Source organism: Dichomitus squalens (assembly GCF_000275845.1).
Source record: "Dichomitus squalens LYAD-421 SS1 unplaced genomic scaffold DICSQscaffold_2, whole genome shotgun sequence".
Lineage (NCBI taxonomy): Eukaryota > Fungi > Basidiomycota > Agaricomycetes > Polyporales > Polyporaceae > Dichomitus > Dichomitus squalens.
The window spans coordinates 207,187-221,491 of record NW_006766884.1 but is presented as its reverse complement, the minus strand read 5'-3'; the positions used below and the strand labels follow the sequence as shown (position 1 = coordinate 221,491).

The window sequence follows — 14,305 nt, the reverse complement described above, 5'->3', positions numbered from 1 at the left end:
TACCCCCACCCTCCCAATTCTCGCTGGTCGACGCCCACCTACCCTCTCCCCATTCATGGTCCTCGCCTCCTCCCATGTTCACGCCCATCCTCCCATCCCCCGCTCAGAACCCGTCAGCCAAGCACCAGTATCGGACTAGGACCCGGTCAAACTCCGCCATCAAGCCCTCCGCCCGCCTTCGCCAGTTTCCAGATGTGCCACCGCCCGCTCCCCGCCGTGTCAAGCCCATGCCCATTGCCAAGGCGAAGCTGCCCGCTATCGTCTCGTCCCCCTCCCCTGCCGCAGAGCCCTTTATGCCCCCCTTTCCTCCCTCGCATGTCACCCTGCACGCCGACGACGCGAATAGCAAGGTTTTTCTGGCGATCGGACGTTCCCTTATGGCTGTTGTTAGTACCTTTCCCTTATCTTACCGCGAATACATACAAACGTTCGTTTTATCGCAGGACAATCGCGCCGTGACCGTAAAGGACCTCGCGGAGCTATGCATGCAGTATGGGCTGATATGTCAGAAGTGCGTCGTGCCCCTCCAGCAGATTGAACCACCATTGATTGTACGCGTCTGCTTATCTCAGCTTGTCCGCTGCTGGCCAAGCTATCACGACCTTTATACGAAACCACCTCCATCGTTGTGAAGTGCAGCAAGACCAACCCCTCCTTCTCCGCCATGCCATGTCCGGCACGCCGTCAGACGATGAGTTGGTCGCTGCATTGTACTCCCGTATTGGTGGCGCACATTGCACTCAACCCGAAGACGAAAACCGTCTCACCAACTTTCGCCGGGGTACCATGGTATGGTATCTGAGCAAGGCGGCTGGTGCCCCTTGTCCATTCGCGCGCGCAGGCATCCGTTTGTGCGACTACAACGAAAACGGGCGGATTGGCGCCCCGGTCAATGCCGGACGCGAGAAGAAACGGGAGCGCGACAGACTCAGAAAGGCGGCACAAGCGGCAGGCCAAAAGCGGAAACGTCCCCTGCGGTCCTGTGCTGGCAAGGTTTCGGAGTCAGTCTCTGACTCTTCGGATGATGAAGAGAAGAGACCGCCCAAGGTCAAGCTCACGCTGAGACTGAAGCCCTCTCTTACGTCCAACCCAAGCTCGTCTTGCTCTGATCTGGTGGCCTCGGAAGCAAACACTGCGGATGTGTCTCGCCTGCAGCAAACCGACGTCGACGATGACGCAGAATCCGAACAATCTGACACCGACTCAATGTCCGTCGATTCCGACGAGGAAGACTCGGCACCTTCCTCATTTGCCTCACCAGCTTCCTCTCGGTTCCCTCCGGCCGTCCCCGCCGCTTATTATGCGCCTGCCGCTGACTTCCGCGCGTCCTCCTCCTCGGACTCTGCTCAACGTTATGAGGATCGTCGGCGTTCGCCCTCTGTTCCTTACAGCGTTTTCTCAGGTTCACCACCGCCGGACTCTGAGGAAGAAGACGAGGACTTCCATATCACCATGACAGGCGCTCGGCGCTTGTCCGTGGGGCGTCCTCGTACTCCTCTCGAAGACGACGACTCTGCCTGGGAAGACGACTTTTTCGGCGACTTTGACGCTGACGCAGAGACCCAGTGGGAGAGTCCAGGTCCACGTTCGCCCTCCGCCCAGCCGCACGACGACGTCGTGGTCAAGCAGGAGCCAACAGACGTCAGCGGACTCTTAGATGCTTGGGACGACTTCGACAACCAGGCCAAAGACCTGAAGGTGCTAGACGTTGTGGCGCAAGCTGCCGCGGCCGAGCGTCAGGCAGAGCAGTCCTCATCAGATGATCTTGCAGCGTGGTCCTGGCCAAGCTTGTATTCGGAAGAACCCGTCCGTGTCAAGCAGGAAGACGTTGAGACACATCTCTTCTTTGTGGATGACGATCCCACGCCTCCGCCCAGCTCGCTCTCCCCCGCCTTTCCTTTCGACCCGTGCGAGTCTCCAGTGGAGGAGTGCCCGCTAAACGTCTACAAAGCGAGTCCAGACTACGAGCTGCAGTGGAGGGATGTGGAGATCCTTGGCCCCGACAGCGTCAAACCCCACGACCTCGATGATGGGGCGTGGCACGAGTACCGTGCCACGCGGGCCGTTTCCCCAGACGAACGGATCCAGTCCCCATCCCCTGAACCTTCTACTGCCACCGCTACTTCCCCTTCCCTTTCCCCTTCTCCGATTCTCTCACGCAGTACCCTTGCCCCTTTGGATGTGCAGTCTGCAGACGCGGCAACACGTCCAGGGCAGGGCAGACTTCCGTCGATCTCTTCCCCTTCCCTGATCGCGTCCTTGACATCGTTGTGCCTCCAGACACCGACTGCATCTGTGCCTCCCGCGTCGAGCCATGCCACGGCTCCGCATGAGGAGGTTGCGGGGCTGTGGGCGTCGAAATCCACGTCCGACGTAAGCCCACTTGTGCTTCACACCATCGTACCCTCTGCTCCTCCCATCGTTGCAACACAGCTGGAAGGTGCGACGAACCTCAATCTTGACCTTACTGTGGAAACTGACATCTTATCCGGTTCTGATCAGGCGTCGCTGTGTATCAGTTGACTCTCGGTTCATCAACGCTTCTCCGCCGCGTAGACACCGACTTTGTGAACGTCTCCTCAATCGCACAGCATCTCAACGTGGACGTTCCGTCGGTGCCCAGTGCGGTCGTCATCAGCGCCGGATCGCCGTCCGTGTGTGGTACCTGGGTTCCTCTCAGCGTTGCGCGGGAGGTCGTGCAAGACGAGTCGACATTGACGATGTTCTTATCGGACGACCTGCGCTCCCTGTTCCCGGATACCATCCATATCTTGCACCCTGCCGATGGGCCTCCAACCACGCACCCCCAGTTCGGTCACCAGTTCCAGTCGGCATCAGAAGCAAGACGCCGGGGCATGACTTCCCACCGGCTCGAGTTACCTCCGCGAGAATTCGAGGTCTCGTGGGAGGATCACCTTGCCACGCATCCGCCATTCATACTTGCAACTGCGGCCATCGACGGGCACCATCCCGCAGTAGAGGAGGCTCCTGTCGTGGTTGAGACCCCGCTCAGTCCGACCGAGGAGGAAATGTTCCATGTGCTATGCGCTGCATCGGAGTGGGAGACGCCCTCGGCGGAGGGATCTTGCGTGGACGAGGCTATTCAGGCGACGACAACGTCGGCACCGTCCACCGAGGCCGCGGACGGCGTTCAAGAGAGGCCGCTTCGGCGATCGAAACGTGTTGCAAACGCAGCAGCAACCCGTTCTCGCACGCGGTCGAGCAGGAGGGGCTCTCGCACGTCCCTTTCATAATCGCAGCCCCCCACCATCGACAACTCTTCTCACCTGACTTTGTCCTCTTCGCTTTCTACCCCGTAATTTTATTGCCTTCGTGTTTAATAGCCCGATACGCCCTTTCGTCTATCCGTAGAATTTGTATCCATTAACGCTCTCCATTCACCACTCCGTCTATGTCTTCATTGTCCCCGTCCTTTCTTCCTGGACGCACTTGGGATTCACATATGCGCACACCCTGGTCGCACCGCTATGGTCTGGACCACCCGCCGCCCGCAAGGGAGCGCTGCTTCTTTGTTGATTTCATAGCGGCACCCGAGCATCAGATCATCCATCCGCTCACATTGTGAGTTGCGATGCCTGACGGGCACTCTATCACCGCCGAGGATCCGGAGGCCCCTGTGCTTGCGAGATCGATTGGCGCAGGGCGGAATGGGGGCGGGCCGCGGGGCTTCGGGAGCGTACGGACAAGTAGGAAAGGCTCGTATAGTGCTCGTACTAGTCAGTATAACGTGGGCAGCACGCCCGGTAGTAGATGTAGGACACGAATAACGATGATAATTCGCTCATTGTCTAGTGGCGATTGCGTGTGCGGGCGTGTGCTGGCATGGAGAGCCGGGCGATAGCTGGGCGGCTATAGAAGAAGGCGGAGTTTTGGGGGGCCGCGGGGAGAGGAGACGAGGGCCTGGTTTGGCGAGGTTTTCTGCTCCCAACGACGTCCTTCATCCTACTTAGTCCTCTACTATTTACTGGAGTCCACCCTACTGTAGTAGTCCTGGGCAGTCCCCTTCTCCGTCTTCGCCCTCAAAATTGGTTTCTTCAAGAAATTCGCCCTATTACGACCTATAGCCCCCCTGCTCATAGTTACCCATCGGACTCCTCCTGCTACTTCTACCTCTCGCCCCTTCTTGCTTGCTCTCGCGCAATCCGCTCTGCAAAACCCATCAAGTAATACCTAATCCAACATCTTACAGCCTCATGTCTCTCTCCGCCAACGACAACTCCTTCTCTCGTGTGTCCTCTGGCAAGACTCCGCCTCCGGCGCCCTCTGCTGCGTATGCTAAACGGTACGTCGCCCTACCCGCTGCCATGTATATAGATCGTGCGATCAGTAACGTCTGACCCGGCCTCGCGGTTTACAGCGCGAGGGAGTTGGAAGCTGAGCAGAGCATCGGCGCGAGATACAGGCCTCCTGCGCTGCGCGCCCTCGCCTCCGGTGGCTCCCCTCCTAACGAGCATCCCCCTTTGACAAACTCTCCCGCCGATACCTCTTCCCTCCCTCCTACCAACTATCCCCCGGGGTTCCGCAGAGCTAGGGCTGGGACCCTCCCATCCAATGTGCAGCTTGCCGCTCAGCGCTTCGCCGCGGCCTCGAGCAACCTGGGCAGTCCCGCAGGCTCGACTGACAGCTTCGCCGAGCAGCTCAGGCAGCGCAACGATCTGGGCACCCCGACCAACACGTCAGCGGCGGCTGTCCCCGTCCGTCCCGGTTTACGTCACTCAGCCTCTGTCGCTTCGTCGGTCGCTTCCTCTGCGCTTACCGAACGCAACAGTCGCCTCCGGTCGGGCTCGCTCACGCTCCCAACGGGCGGACTGTCGAACGCATTCGGTCCGTCCATCTTTTCGTCCTCGTGGCTCTCGACGAGGAACGGTGGGAACGGGCTGCCGATGTTGGACGATTTGCGCTCGGTAGCATCCATGGACGACGAGTTTGACGTCCATACCCTCGACTACCTCGGCTTGGACGACGGCGTACGTCACCCGCCCGCGGCGACGCTCTCGGAGCTCCGCAACCAGGCTCAGGCGGCGATCACGGTCAACCTCAACAATCCGGCTCGCATGCGCGCCACGACGGTGTCGAACCCATACCACCTGCGCCCCTCCGCCGCGTCGCTTCTGTCCACGCCGAACGCGGAGGAGGAAGAGGAGCTTTACGAGAATGAGATGTATCACCGTGGCGGCACAGGCATCGATTCGTACGGTGAGACCGAAACCAGCAATTATCTCTCCGCGAACTACGTTGCCCAAGGCTTCAAGCAGTCCGACCACCTTGGCGTGGGCCTTGCGACTCGTCCGCGTGCCATCTCTGTGGGCACTCTGGATGACACTACGACCAGAATCCATCGCCGCGCTACCGTGAGTGAGCTGCAGTCCTCTTATGGCGCCGACATGTCGCTCCACGGCGGTCTGGGAGTCAGCTCTTTGAACCCTACGGGTATACTGCGCTCTGAGAAGACCATCGCCCCAAGGAACGGCCTCGCCGCAAGCGTGCACTTCCCCAACGCCGAGCCGCCCGCGAGCCGGGCTTCCGCGTACCTCGCCGCCCCTTCGACAAACCAGAACCGTGCCATTTCGCCGAAGTCGGAGAATTCGTCCACCCAGATGCAGACTCCCACCCGCTCGCTCTGGATCGGGAACCTGGACAGCTCGTTCACGAGCGAGCAGCTCATCCACGTGTTCGCTCCGTACGGCGCCATTGAGTCCCTCCGCTTACTCCCTGAGAAGGTGTGTCGAGTCGGCGAGCTCTAGTATTTTTGGAGGCTGACATCACCGCTTCACCTGGTCTCCAGGAGTGCGGCTTTGTCAACTTCGTCGACCAGGCCGATGCCATCCGTGCCAAGGAAGACGTCCTCAACCGTCTTGGTGGCGACATCGGAATGCCGAATGGGCAGACTGTCCGCATCGGATTTGGGAAGGCGGACAGCGCGCCCGTCGCTCCCGCGAAGGGCGCGAACTTGAACAGCCCGATCGCTACATCGCCTGGCGGTGCCTTGGGCAAGAATGGCAACCAGAACGCTGGGCTGTCGGGTATGGACGCCCAGCTCCAGTCGACGCCTACCCGTGCCCTCTGGATCGGCTCCATCCCCTCGACCACCACGCCCGCGACGATTCTCAGTGTGTTCAGTCCTTACGGCCCCATTGAGTCGGCCCGTGTTCTCACGCACAAGAACTGCGGCTTCAGTACGTGCTTGGCCCTCTCTAGCGTGACTGGCGGTGGCTGACAGGCTTGGCACAGTTAACTTCGAACGTCTCGACGACGCTGTGCGGGCGCGCAAGGCCCTCAATGGGCGCGACGTCCTGGGCAGCGACGTCGGCGCTATCCGCATCGGATTTGCCAAGGTTCCTGTCAAGAACGGCCAGGATGGCAGCGGCGGCCAAGACGAGGGTGCAAATGTCAGCGTACAGGGCGTCGGCGATCTGAGCGTCGGTGCGACGATCCATGCCCTCCGTAACATCAAGGGCGCGTCGACCATTCCGGTGGATCAGCAGGTGCTCAGCGGCTCCCTGGAAAACTACCGGTCCAACTTGTTGCTCAGCATGATCGCTGCCGGCGCGCACACGTACGAAGGTGTCAACAAGCCCGCCGGGTGGACCCCGTCCGTCACTGAGCAGCAGATGATTCTGAAGGAGTTGAGCGGAGGTAGCCCCGACGCAGAGGTGGACATCCAGACTCTTGCAGGTACGCCCAGCATGCGAGGTTTCTCCCTTGATCGGAGTTGACGTGTTGATCGTAGAGTTCCGTCCCCCGACCATGTATTATACTACTATCCCCCTGGTCTCTGAGAGACCACACAACAGACGGTGGGACGCTTCGAAGCTTCGCGAACTGCGCAAGAGGCTGGACACGAGCACTATCACGACTGAGGATATCGACAACGTCGCAGCTGACTTCCTCGATGGCGAGATTGTCGACCTTGCTTCGGACTGGCTTGGCAACACGGTATGTACCGCAAGATATGTGTTTATAGATCCAAGATCGCTGACCGCGGTCTCCCGATGCAGGTCGTCCAGAAGCTCTTCGAGAAGTGCTCGCCGGGCCCGAGGATGGCGATGCTCGAGCGGATCGCGCCTCATCTCGCCATGATCGGCATCCATAAGAACGGCACTTGGGCTGCCCAGAAGATCATCGAGTGCGTTCAGACCCCGGAAGAGGTCGCCTTGGTCACCGCCAACTTGCGCCCTTACGTTCCTCCGCTGCTCCTGGATCAGTTCGGAAACTATGTTGTACAGTAAGTAGAGCTTTCGACGGTGCAAGGGCACACAGCGCTGACTGAGAGCAGGTGCTGTCTCCGCTTCGGCGCACCCGCGACTGACTTCCTCTTTGACGCGATGGTGGATCGTCTGTGGGAGATCGCTCAGGGTCGCTTTGGTGCTCGCAGCATGAGGGCGTGCCTCGAGAGCTCTCACATCACCCTCAATCAACAGCGGCGGATTGCCACCGCCATCATCCTCAACTCTATCCCCCTGGCCACTAACCCGAACGGCGCTCTGCTGTTGACATGGCTGCTCGACACCTCGAGCTTCCCGTCACGCTATAACCTACTTGCGCCTCGCTTCACGCCTCACCTGTCGCACTTGTGCACTCACAAGCTTGCGTCGTTGACGGTTCTCCGTATCGTCAATCAGAAGGTCGAGCCAGAGGCGTCCAAGCAGATTGTTGAGGCGCTGTTCAGCTCCCCTGGGGACCACGTCCTCACCGATGTTCTCGGCGACCAGGTCAACGGTGTTGCTGTCGTCCACAAGATCCTTACCAGCCCCTTCGTTGACCCTGCTCTCCGCCCAAGCTACGTCGAGGCCACGAAGCGCGTCCTCATCGAGCTCAAGGTCATCGCGACTCAGGCATACCGCCGCTTGATCGAGGAGGTTGGCCTGCCCGTCCCCAACCTGCAGCCGACGTACACGACGAACATCCCGCAGCCCAGCGGCAAGTCCAAATACAGTCAGCAGAACCAGTTTGGCATGCCGGGTCTTCCGGCAGGGTACCCATCGAGCGATCAGGGTCTCCAGTCCATGATGGCCGCTCTTCAGATGGGCGGTCAGAACGCCGCCTCTGGCCCTCCCCGCCTTCAGATTGACCCCGGCTACGGCCAAAACGGTGGCCCTCCGCAGCAGCAACAGCAACAGCAGCAGCGCGGGGGTCGGTCCAACCCCCCGTCCGCGTTCTCGCCGAACTCCGACCCATTCAATCCGTTCGCTGTGCGCACTCCCGAGGCGACCACTCCTAGGAACAACGGTCCTCGCCGCAACGGGCCGTCTAACAACGCCGTCTCTCCGTCGCCGATCCCGTACGGCGCCCAGTCGCCGAGTCTCTCCCAGGCGGCCAGCATGCTTAACATGAACCAACAGCCCCAGTACAACGGAATGGCTCCGCAGTCTGTCCCACCGCACGTCTACCAGGCGTACATGTATCAGATGTACCAACAGCAGAACCCCCCTAACATGGGTACCTTCCACGCTTAGAGTCCTCCAACGTCAACCGCTATCGGTTTCACGATCTGTCACGAACTGCTCTCTGGAACATACTGTCGAGCCATGAGGATACTCTGTTCTTTTCCCCCGTCACGTTGCTTCCCGTGTTTCCTACATATTGTCGTATTGACTCGTGCGGCGGCCCGCGCGCTGGCTCCCCTGGGCTTCCGTGCTGGATCCCCCGCCCATCCGATACCCTCTCTCTCCCACAATACGCCGTACATGTCACCCCATATGCCACTGCTACGCTCCCAATAAACCCCCTTAGTCGTCGTGATCCTCACTCATTTGTTCCATTATCTCCCACAAAAATTGGACGCGGTTCGGGCTGTAGGACGGTATCGGGCGAAGATACTGTACTGAAGGGTGACTCGTCTGGCTTGCATTATCTCGTCTTCTCTCTCAATCCTCTCGTCTCTTTCCATTCCGGTCGCTTACTATGTATTACATACTGGAGGCCATTGTGTGCGGCCGCTGAACAATAGAAGAATAACGCCACAATGTTCACTGTCTGCGGAAGTCTTGGACCGACACATGTTCGGCATGTTGAATTGATATGTACATAGTACCTCTACGACACGAGTTGTGAGACCGATGGAGAAGGGCGAATACAAAGGGTGTATAGTAGTACAAGACAGCTGTTGAAATATAGGTGAATAAGTTAGTAAATTCATACCCGGACGTCCTCTGAGTCGACGTCCATCTCGTCCACTAGATCCGTAGCAGCCTCCTCTTCCCTGCCACCATTGGCCATCAACCTCCCGACGTCAACCTGACCGTTGCTCAACCCCGCCCGCTCCCGCTCCATGACGATCTGGTGCGACGCAGGGTCCCACCTCGCTCCCCCCTGAAAGAAGTGTCTGCGCACTCCGCGCGCGGGCGCATCGTTCGCCCATGGCTCGTGCCCGCAGCCGAGATCATAGTACCCATTCTCGCGCTCCTCCAACCGGGGCACATCATAGATCTCGCCCGTGAGGAGGCTCATGCGTTTCTTGCCACTGCGTATGTCGCGCGATCGCGTGCGGGGGCGGGCGGTGTCCGATTCCGAGTCGGACTCGGACTCGGATCGGGCCATGGACTCCTGCATGTTGTAGACGAAGCGGGTGTGTTCTGACCAGGCTGCATGAGCACGCGGGGATGTCCGGGGAAGCTCGATACGTACGGGCTAGTTGCTCATCGAGCTCGTCTAGAGGTGCCTGCTCGTGCGCGCTGCCGATGCCGAGGAATTCCCCCACGCTCGCCCTTGGCACATCTTGCAGCCCCACTGATGGAGCTGGACGCAGTCGCGACAGTTGTTCTAATGCGTTCGAGCTGGTGTGCATCAAGTCAGTCCATGTATGGGCTTAGCAGCGTGAACGTAGCGCATACTCACCGGACCTTATCGAGCGACTCGGTGTTCATGTCCTCCATATTGCTCTCAGGGACCTCTAGACGGTAGCGCGGGCCGAACCACTCAAAGTACTCGTTCCACGGCAAGTTCAGGTCGATGTCGTTCTCGATGCCGAGCGCACAGGCGGTCTCGTACGTCCACGTCCGCGCGACGTTCTTCACCGTGTATCCCCCACCGCCCAAGAGCATGAGCGGGATGTTCTTCGAGCGCACGTATCGCACGCAGTTCGCGTGCCCGTGCATCGTCAGGTTGAGACAGCCGAGCTTGTCCCCGGAGAGCGAGTCGGCGCCGCATTGGAGGACAATGGCGGAGGGCTGGAAGACGTCGAGGATCTTGTCGATGACCTGGAGTCTGGGTCAGGCATGAGTTCATCCTAACGATCCGAGCCTCAGCCTCAGCCGGCACGCGCATGGAGAGGATAGAGACAGGAAAAGGGAAGAGAAGAGGTAGATGCGTCCAACACTCACCGGCTCGAACACGCTTCTGTATGCCTCATCCGTGATCCCATCCTTCAGAGGGATGTTCAGCGCGTACCCTCTCCCCTTCCCCCGCCCCTTGTCATGTTGCGTGCCTGTCCCCGGGAAGTACTCCCCATACTTGTGGAAGGAGCACGTCATGACACGGTTCGTGGTGTAGAACGCTTCCTCAACCCCGTCTCCGTGGTGACAGTCGATGTCAATGTACAGAACGCGAGGGACAGAGCGGAGCATCTCAAGGATGCCGAGGACAATGTCGTTGACATAGCAGAAACCGGACGCCTCGCGCTTCTTCGCGTGGTGCAGGCCCCCGGCCCAATTAATGGCGATGTCGCACTTCCCCTCCATGAGCCGTTGTGCAGCAGCTAACACATTTGGCTTGAGCGGCAGAGTACGGGGAAAGAGGGGAGGGGACGCACCTACGGACCCTCCGGCAGATATCGAACAGAACTCGAAAACGCCGTCGAAAGCCGGATTGTCGTCTCCCACCAGAAACTGATTGCCGTTGTATGTGAGCTGCCGCGCGTTCTCGGGGGTGACTCTTGATAGGAAATGCACGTATTCGTCGGTGTGGAATTTCGTCATGTCCGTTGCGGACGCGCGTTTTGCTCTCTATTGACGTGACGCTCGGTCCCAGCGCATGATAGCGGTAAAGGATAGCAAGTGCTTACCAGGACGCGCATTTTGGGCAGCATTTCGTATGCTGAAACAAGCTCATGGGTGATGCGCATTCGCTGGGGCTTCATGGGGTGCGTCATGCCAAAGCTGTAGGCCCCCACATCGGCTGTCTCCCGGGTCAGTGTCGAGAATGTACTGTAGTCTCGAGCTTCCGACTCACGATCATAGTAATACGCGACTCGCCTGCGGGACATGGAGAACGAAGGGGCAGGAAACTAGAGCGAGAGCGAGAGCGAGAGCGAGAAAGCAGTGCGGCTAGAACACCGTCGACTGGCACGGCTGCCGACGGTCCGACCTCCGAAGCGCGACGCGACAGACGCGTTCGACGCCTTTGTGACGTCTGCCATCGTGCCGCGCGACCGGTGTACAAGGCCTCTGCTCGACTCCGCCTGGCTGGCCTCCCGGAAACGTTCACTATGGGCTCAGCATCTTCGAAGCCTGCAGCGCGTAAGCTCGCACGAACACCACCTGCATGGGTAGGCGCAAGGACGCCCAACCCCAATGTCGGCGAACAGCTCCATCCTCACGCGCGACCACTTCCTAGAGCTAGCGAGACCAAGGACGAAGGTGGGCGAGTAGCACATCTCAGGCGTTGGCTAGCTGACGGCAAGTGCAGGCATTCAGCGCGACGCCCACGACCCACAGTTCCTGGCTAATTTGAGCAAGCTGGGTCCTGTCAGGGTAGACCATCATATGCAGACAATACGGCCCGTATGTCGATCCCAATTCATTCAGTTGTTCGCCGACGCTGACATTATGCTGCAAAGGCGGCGGCGTCGGCGCAACGCATACACGACACGCGGTTACGCTCGGAGGAGGAAGCCCGCTCGCCGCGATCGACACGGAATCGTCTTGTGGCCGAATCTCTGCTCGAGCTCCTCGAGGAGCGCAAATACGTCGCGACACAAAAGGACCTCGAAGCATTGGCGAAGAAGTTCGACATGGACCTGGACAAGCTGGAACGTCTGGCGCGCCATGTGAACAGCGTCTCCGTGAACCAAGAGACGGTCAAGAGATGGGTTGGTGAGGACGGCAGTGAGAACGTGTCTATGCTCGTGAGCATTACTCCCCTTATTGTCCCCCAATGTCAACTCAATGTACAAAATTCCAGGCGGTATGGGCCAACCCAAGAATAAAGACAGAGCAACCAATGCTGGGTTCCAGCCGTTGACGTTTTGGTTCGACCCTGATCACCTGCAGAACGATGATACCACTCCCCACTCACACAAATTCCCTTCTGGCACTCGCATATCGACGTCCTGAGACGGTGCATCATCAGTAGGTTCATCGGGACACACCCCGAATGACACGCCGTCACTTGTAGCGGTACCTCTAACTGCCCCTTGTGGTCATCAGCTCCCCCTTTACATGCACGCTTTTGACAACATGGGTCGCAACATGTCATGTCAGGACCGCGCTGTGTTGGAACGAACGCGAACAACACAATGGGCTACGATGTACATCAGACAGCAGCATAGTGATGTCTGCAGCAATGTAATAGCTCGCCAAAGTCCCATAGTATGACACACAAAGTCCCTGCACGTACCACATATCACATAGGCAGGGTGTCCTTCGTGATAGGCTCGCCGCCCACCGGCCGCCTCTTCAGCCGATTCTTCACGTACCCAAGTATAGATAGCACCAACTCCCCAGCAGCTCCAGCTATAGCGGCATGCAGCGGATCCAATGTGTCCTCAACCTCGTCCGGGCCAGTAAGTAGCCAATAGATCGCGCACCCGACGGGTCCAGCCGAGAGGCGAGGCGCATACTTGAGGAACATCAGCGCATACCAGTTGTTCGGTGTGATGCGCTTGATGAAGTCGTTCGCAGGCGCCGCGCTCCCCTCGAGGACAGTGCGATCGAACGTGAGGGGAACGGAGAGCAGGAAGATGAGGAACGGAGGGAGGTTGACCACGAGCGCACCGATGGCGGCGAAGATCGCTGTGAAGTCGAGGTTCTTCTTCGCGAAGGCGTCGTCGAGGAATTGGGGGAAGGTATATCGGAGCACAAAGTGGCCGAAGAAGACGGTGAACCAGTGTGATAGGGCCATGAACCAGGATGCGAGCATGACGACGAAGATGATCATAAGGGTGAGACCGCAGAGCTTGAGGACGCGTCTGAGGGTGTCGAGTACGCGTGGATACGTTTCCTCATACCTTGCTAGAGCTTCTGTGTGTATGCGGCGACCGAATGTGATGAGACGAGTCAGTGGAGGGCTCGCTATCCATGCGACTGTGCCTTGTGCACGAGGGGGTGGCACGCCGTCCGCGCAGCTGGACGAGCCCTTCCCAGGAGTGTCTCCTTCCAACCTCTTCGCGCCTCCGGCCTCCTCTAGACCTTCCAGCTGCTTGTCTCCGGACCCCAGCATGTCAGCTGGGGTTGATATCAAAGGTTGGCATGCGCATGAGGAATACTTCGACACAGGTATACGTTAGGCAACTCACCTTTACCCGTATCCATAGGGATGGGGAGGGGTCTGACTCTGTGCCAAGAGGATTGAGAGAGTACCGTAGCAGCCTCTGGTGGGGGATTGATCGTGATGGCTGCGTTCGGAGTGCTGGAATGTGTGTGCCGCGGAGCCGAACCGACAAAGCGGTGAGTCTACATTTTAGGCGCAGCCCTCGCGATCGTCCAGATCGCGGGATGGTGAACACTGCGAGTACTGCTATGATTTTCCACCACCTTAGCTGCAGATGCACGACTTGTCTGGACCTACCTTCAAACTGCCCGCGACCCCACAAACTCTCTTCTACGCCCTTCTGTGACGCAAGCTTCTTGCTGTCTGACTTCGTCAATGACGACGTCCGACACGATGCGGACTAGCATTGGGAACATGCCCCGAGTCCTGAGCTCACAAATGCAAGTCTGCAAGACGCGACCGCACTGCTGCCACTCTGCAGATCATCGAAGCATCTCGTACGTGATTCATTAGGTTAAACTTCAGGAACATGGCGCACGAGTGCATCCGATGTGGGAACTTCGGGATCGGCGACCAACGCTAATGTCGACGTTCCCAATCTCTCGACAGCTCGTACGTCCTACGGCATATGACACGCCGTACGCCCACTAGTTGCATGAGTTCAGATTGGCGGGCCTCCTCTGCAACTAGATGTTCGTTCGGCGCCCATACATTCCTATTGTTAGCCGGTAACGGGGTGTCAAAGCTAGAGACGGGGCACGAGAAACTCAGTGTCGTCTCGCGCAATGCAGACTGCACATAAATAATCGAGCACGTACAATATGATGGCCCATCCCCGCAAGGCGACTATAGCCAC

At 58.8% G+C, this 14,305-nt stretch overlaps 5 protein-coding genes across 5 annotated transcripts; 3 read left to right on the top strand and 2 right to left on the bottom strand.

Annotated features, from left to right (window-relative positions):
• Positions 1 to 74: 74 nt before the first annotated feature.
• On the top strand, positions 75 to 3,803 carry DICSQDRAFT_151786 (uncharacterized protein; the record flags this gene model as incomplete). Its single annotated transcript, XM_007360896.1, has 4 exons — positions 75 to 386; positions 444 to 511; positions 573 to 2,440; positions 2,503 to 3,803. The coding sequence occupies 4 exons, from the start codon at positions 75 to 77 to the stop codon at positions 3,252 to 3,254; spliced, it is 3,000 nt and encodes a 999-aa protein (XP_007360958.1). The 3' UTR covers positions 3,255 to 3,803.
• Positions 3,804 to 4,033: 230 nt separating this feature from the next.
• On the top strand, positions 4,034 to 8,974 carry DICSQDRAFT_77386 (uncharacterized protein). Its single transcript, XM_007360895.1, has 7 exons — positions 4,034 to 4,303; positions 4,379 to 5,741; positions 5,807 to 6,197; positions 6,253 to 6,696; positions 6,752 to 6,957; positions 7,020 to 7,246; positions 7,298 to 8,974. The coding sequence occupies exons 1-7, from the start codon at positions 4,215 to 4,217 to the stop codon at positions 8,475 to 8,477; spliced, it is 3,900 nt and encodes a 1,299-aa protein (XP_007360957.1). The 5' UTR covers positions 4,034 to 4,214; the 3' UTR covers positions 8,478 to 8,974.
• Positions 8,975 to 9,129: 155 nt separating this feature from the next.
• Positions 9,130 to 11,224, bottom strand: DICSQDRAFT_77383 (histone deacetylase RPD3; the record flags this gene model as incomplete). The annotated part of the gene is made up of 7 exons (XM_007360894.1): positions 9,130 to 9,596; positions 9,649 to 9,797; positions 9,859 to 10,220; positions 10,344 to 10,717; positions 10,772 to 10,964; positions 11,024 to 11,136; positions 11,191 to 11,224. The coding sequence occupies 7 exons, from the start codon at positions 11,222 to 11,224 to the stop codon at positions 9,157 to 9,159; spliced, it is 1,665 nt and encodes a 554-aa protein (XP_007360956.1). The 3' UTR covers positions 9,130 to 9,156.
• Positions 11,225 to 11,446: 222 nt separating this feature from the next.
• Positions 11,447 to 12,293, top strand: DICSQDRAFT_165404 (uncharacterized protein; the record flags this gene model as incomplete). Its single annotated transcript, XM_007360893.1, has 4 exons — positions 11,447 to 11,597; positions 11,647 to 11,741; positions 11,798 to 12,065; positions 12,142 to 12,293. 4 exons carry the CDS (start codon positions 11,447 to 11,449, stop codon positions 12,291 to 12,293), a joined length of 666 nt encoding a protein of 221 aa, XP_007360955.1.
• A 289-nt stretch (positions 12,294 to 12,582) lies between these two features.
• On the bottom strand, positions 12,583 to 13,490 carry DICSQDRAFT_165403 (uncharacterized protein; the record flags this gene model as incomplete). Its single annotated transcript, XM_007360892.1, has 2 exons — positions 12,583 to 13,403; positions 13,475 to 13,490. The coding sequence occupies 2 exons, from the start codon at positions 13,488 to 13,490 to the stop codon at positions 12,583 to 12,585; spliced, it is 837 nt and encodes a 278-aa protein (XP_007360954.1).
• Positions 13,491 to 14,305: the final 815 nt, after the last annotated feature.

Bases quoted from the DNA above. Each gene is read 5' to 3' on its own strand.
- DICSQDRAFT_77386 (XM_007360895.1), top strand. From the start codon at position 4,215: ATGTCTCTCTCCGCCAACGACAACTCCTTCTCTCGTGTGTCCTCTGGC. The intron at 4,304-4,378 runs GTACGTCGCCCT...CGCGGTTTACAG, and splicing joins TCTGCTGCGTATGCTAAACG to CGCGAGGGAGTTGGAAGCTG. The intron at 6,958-7,019 runs GTATGTACCGCA...CTCCCGATGCAG, and splicing joins CGGACTGGCTTGGCAACACG to GTCGTCCAGAAGCTCTTCGA.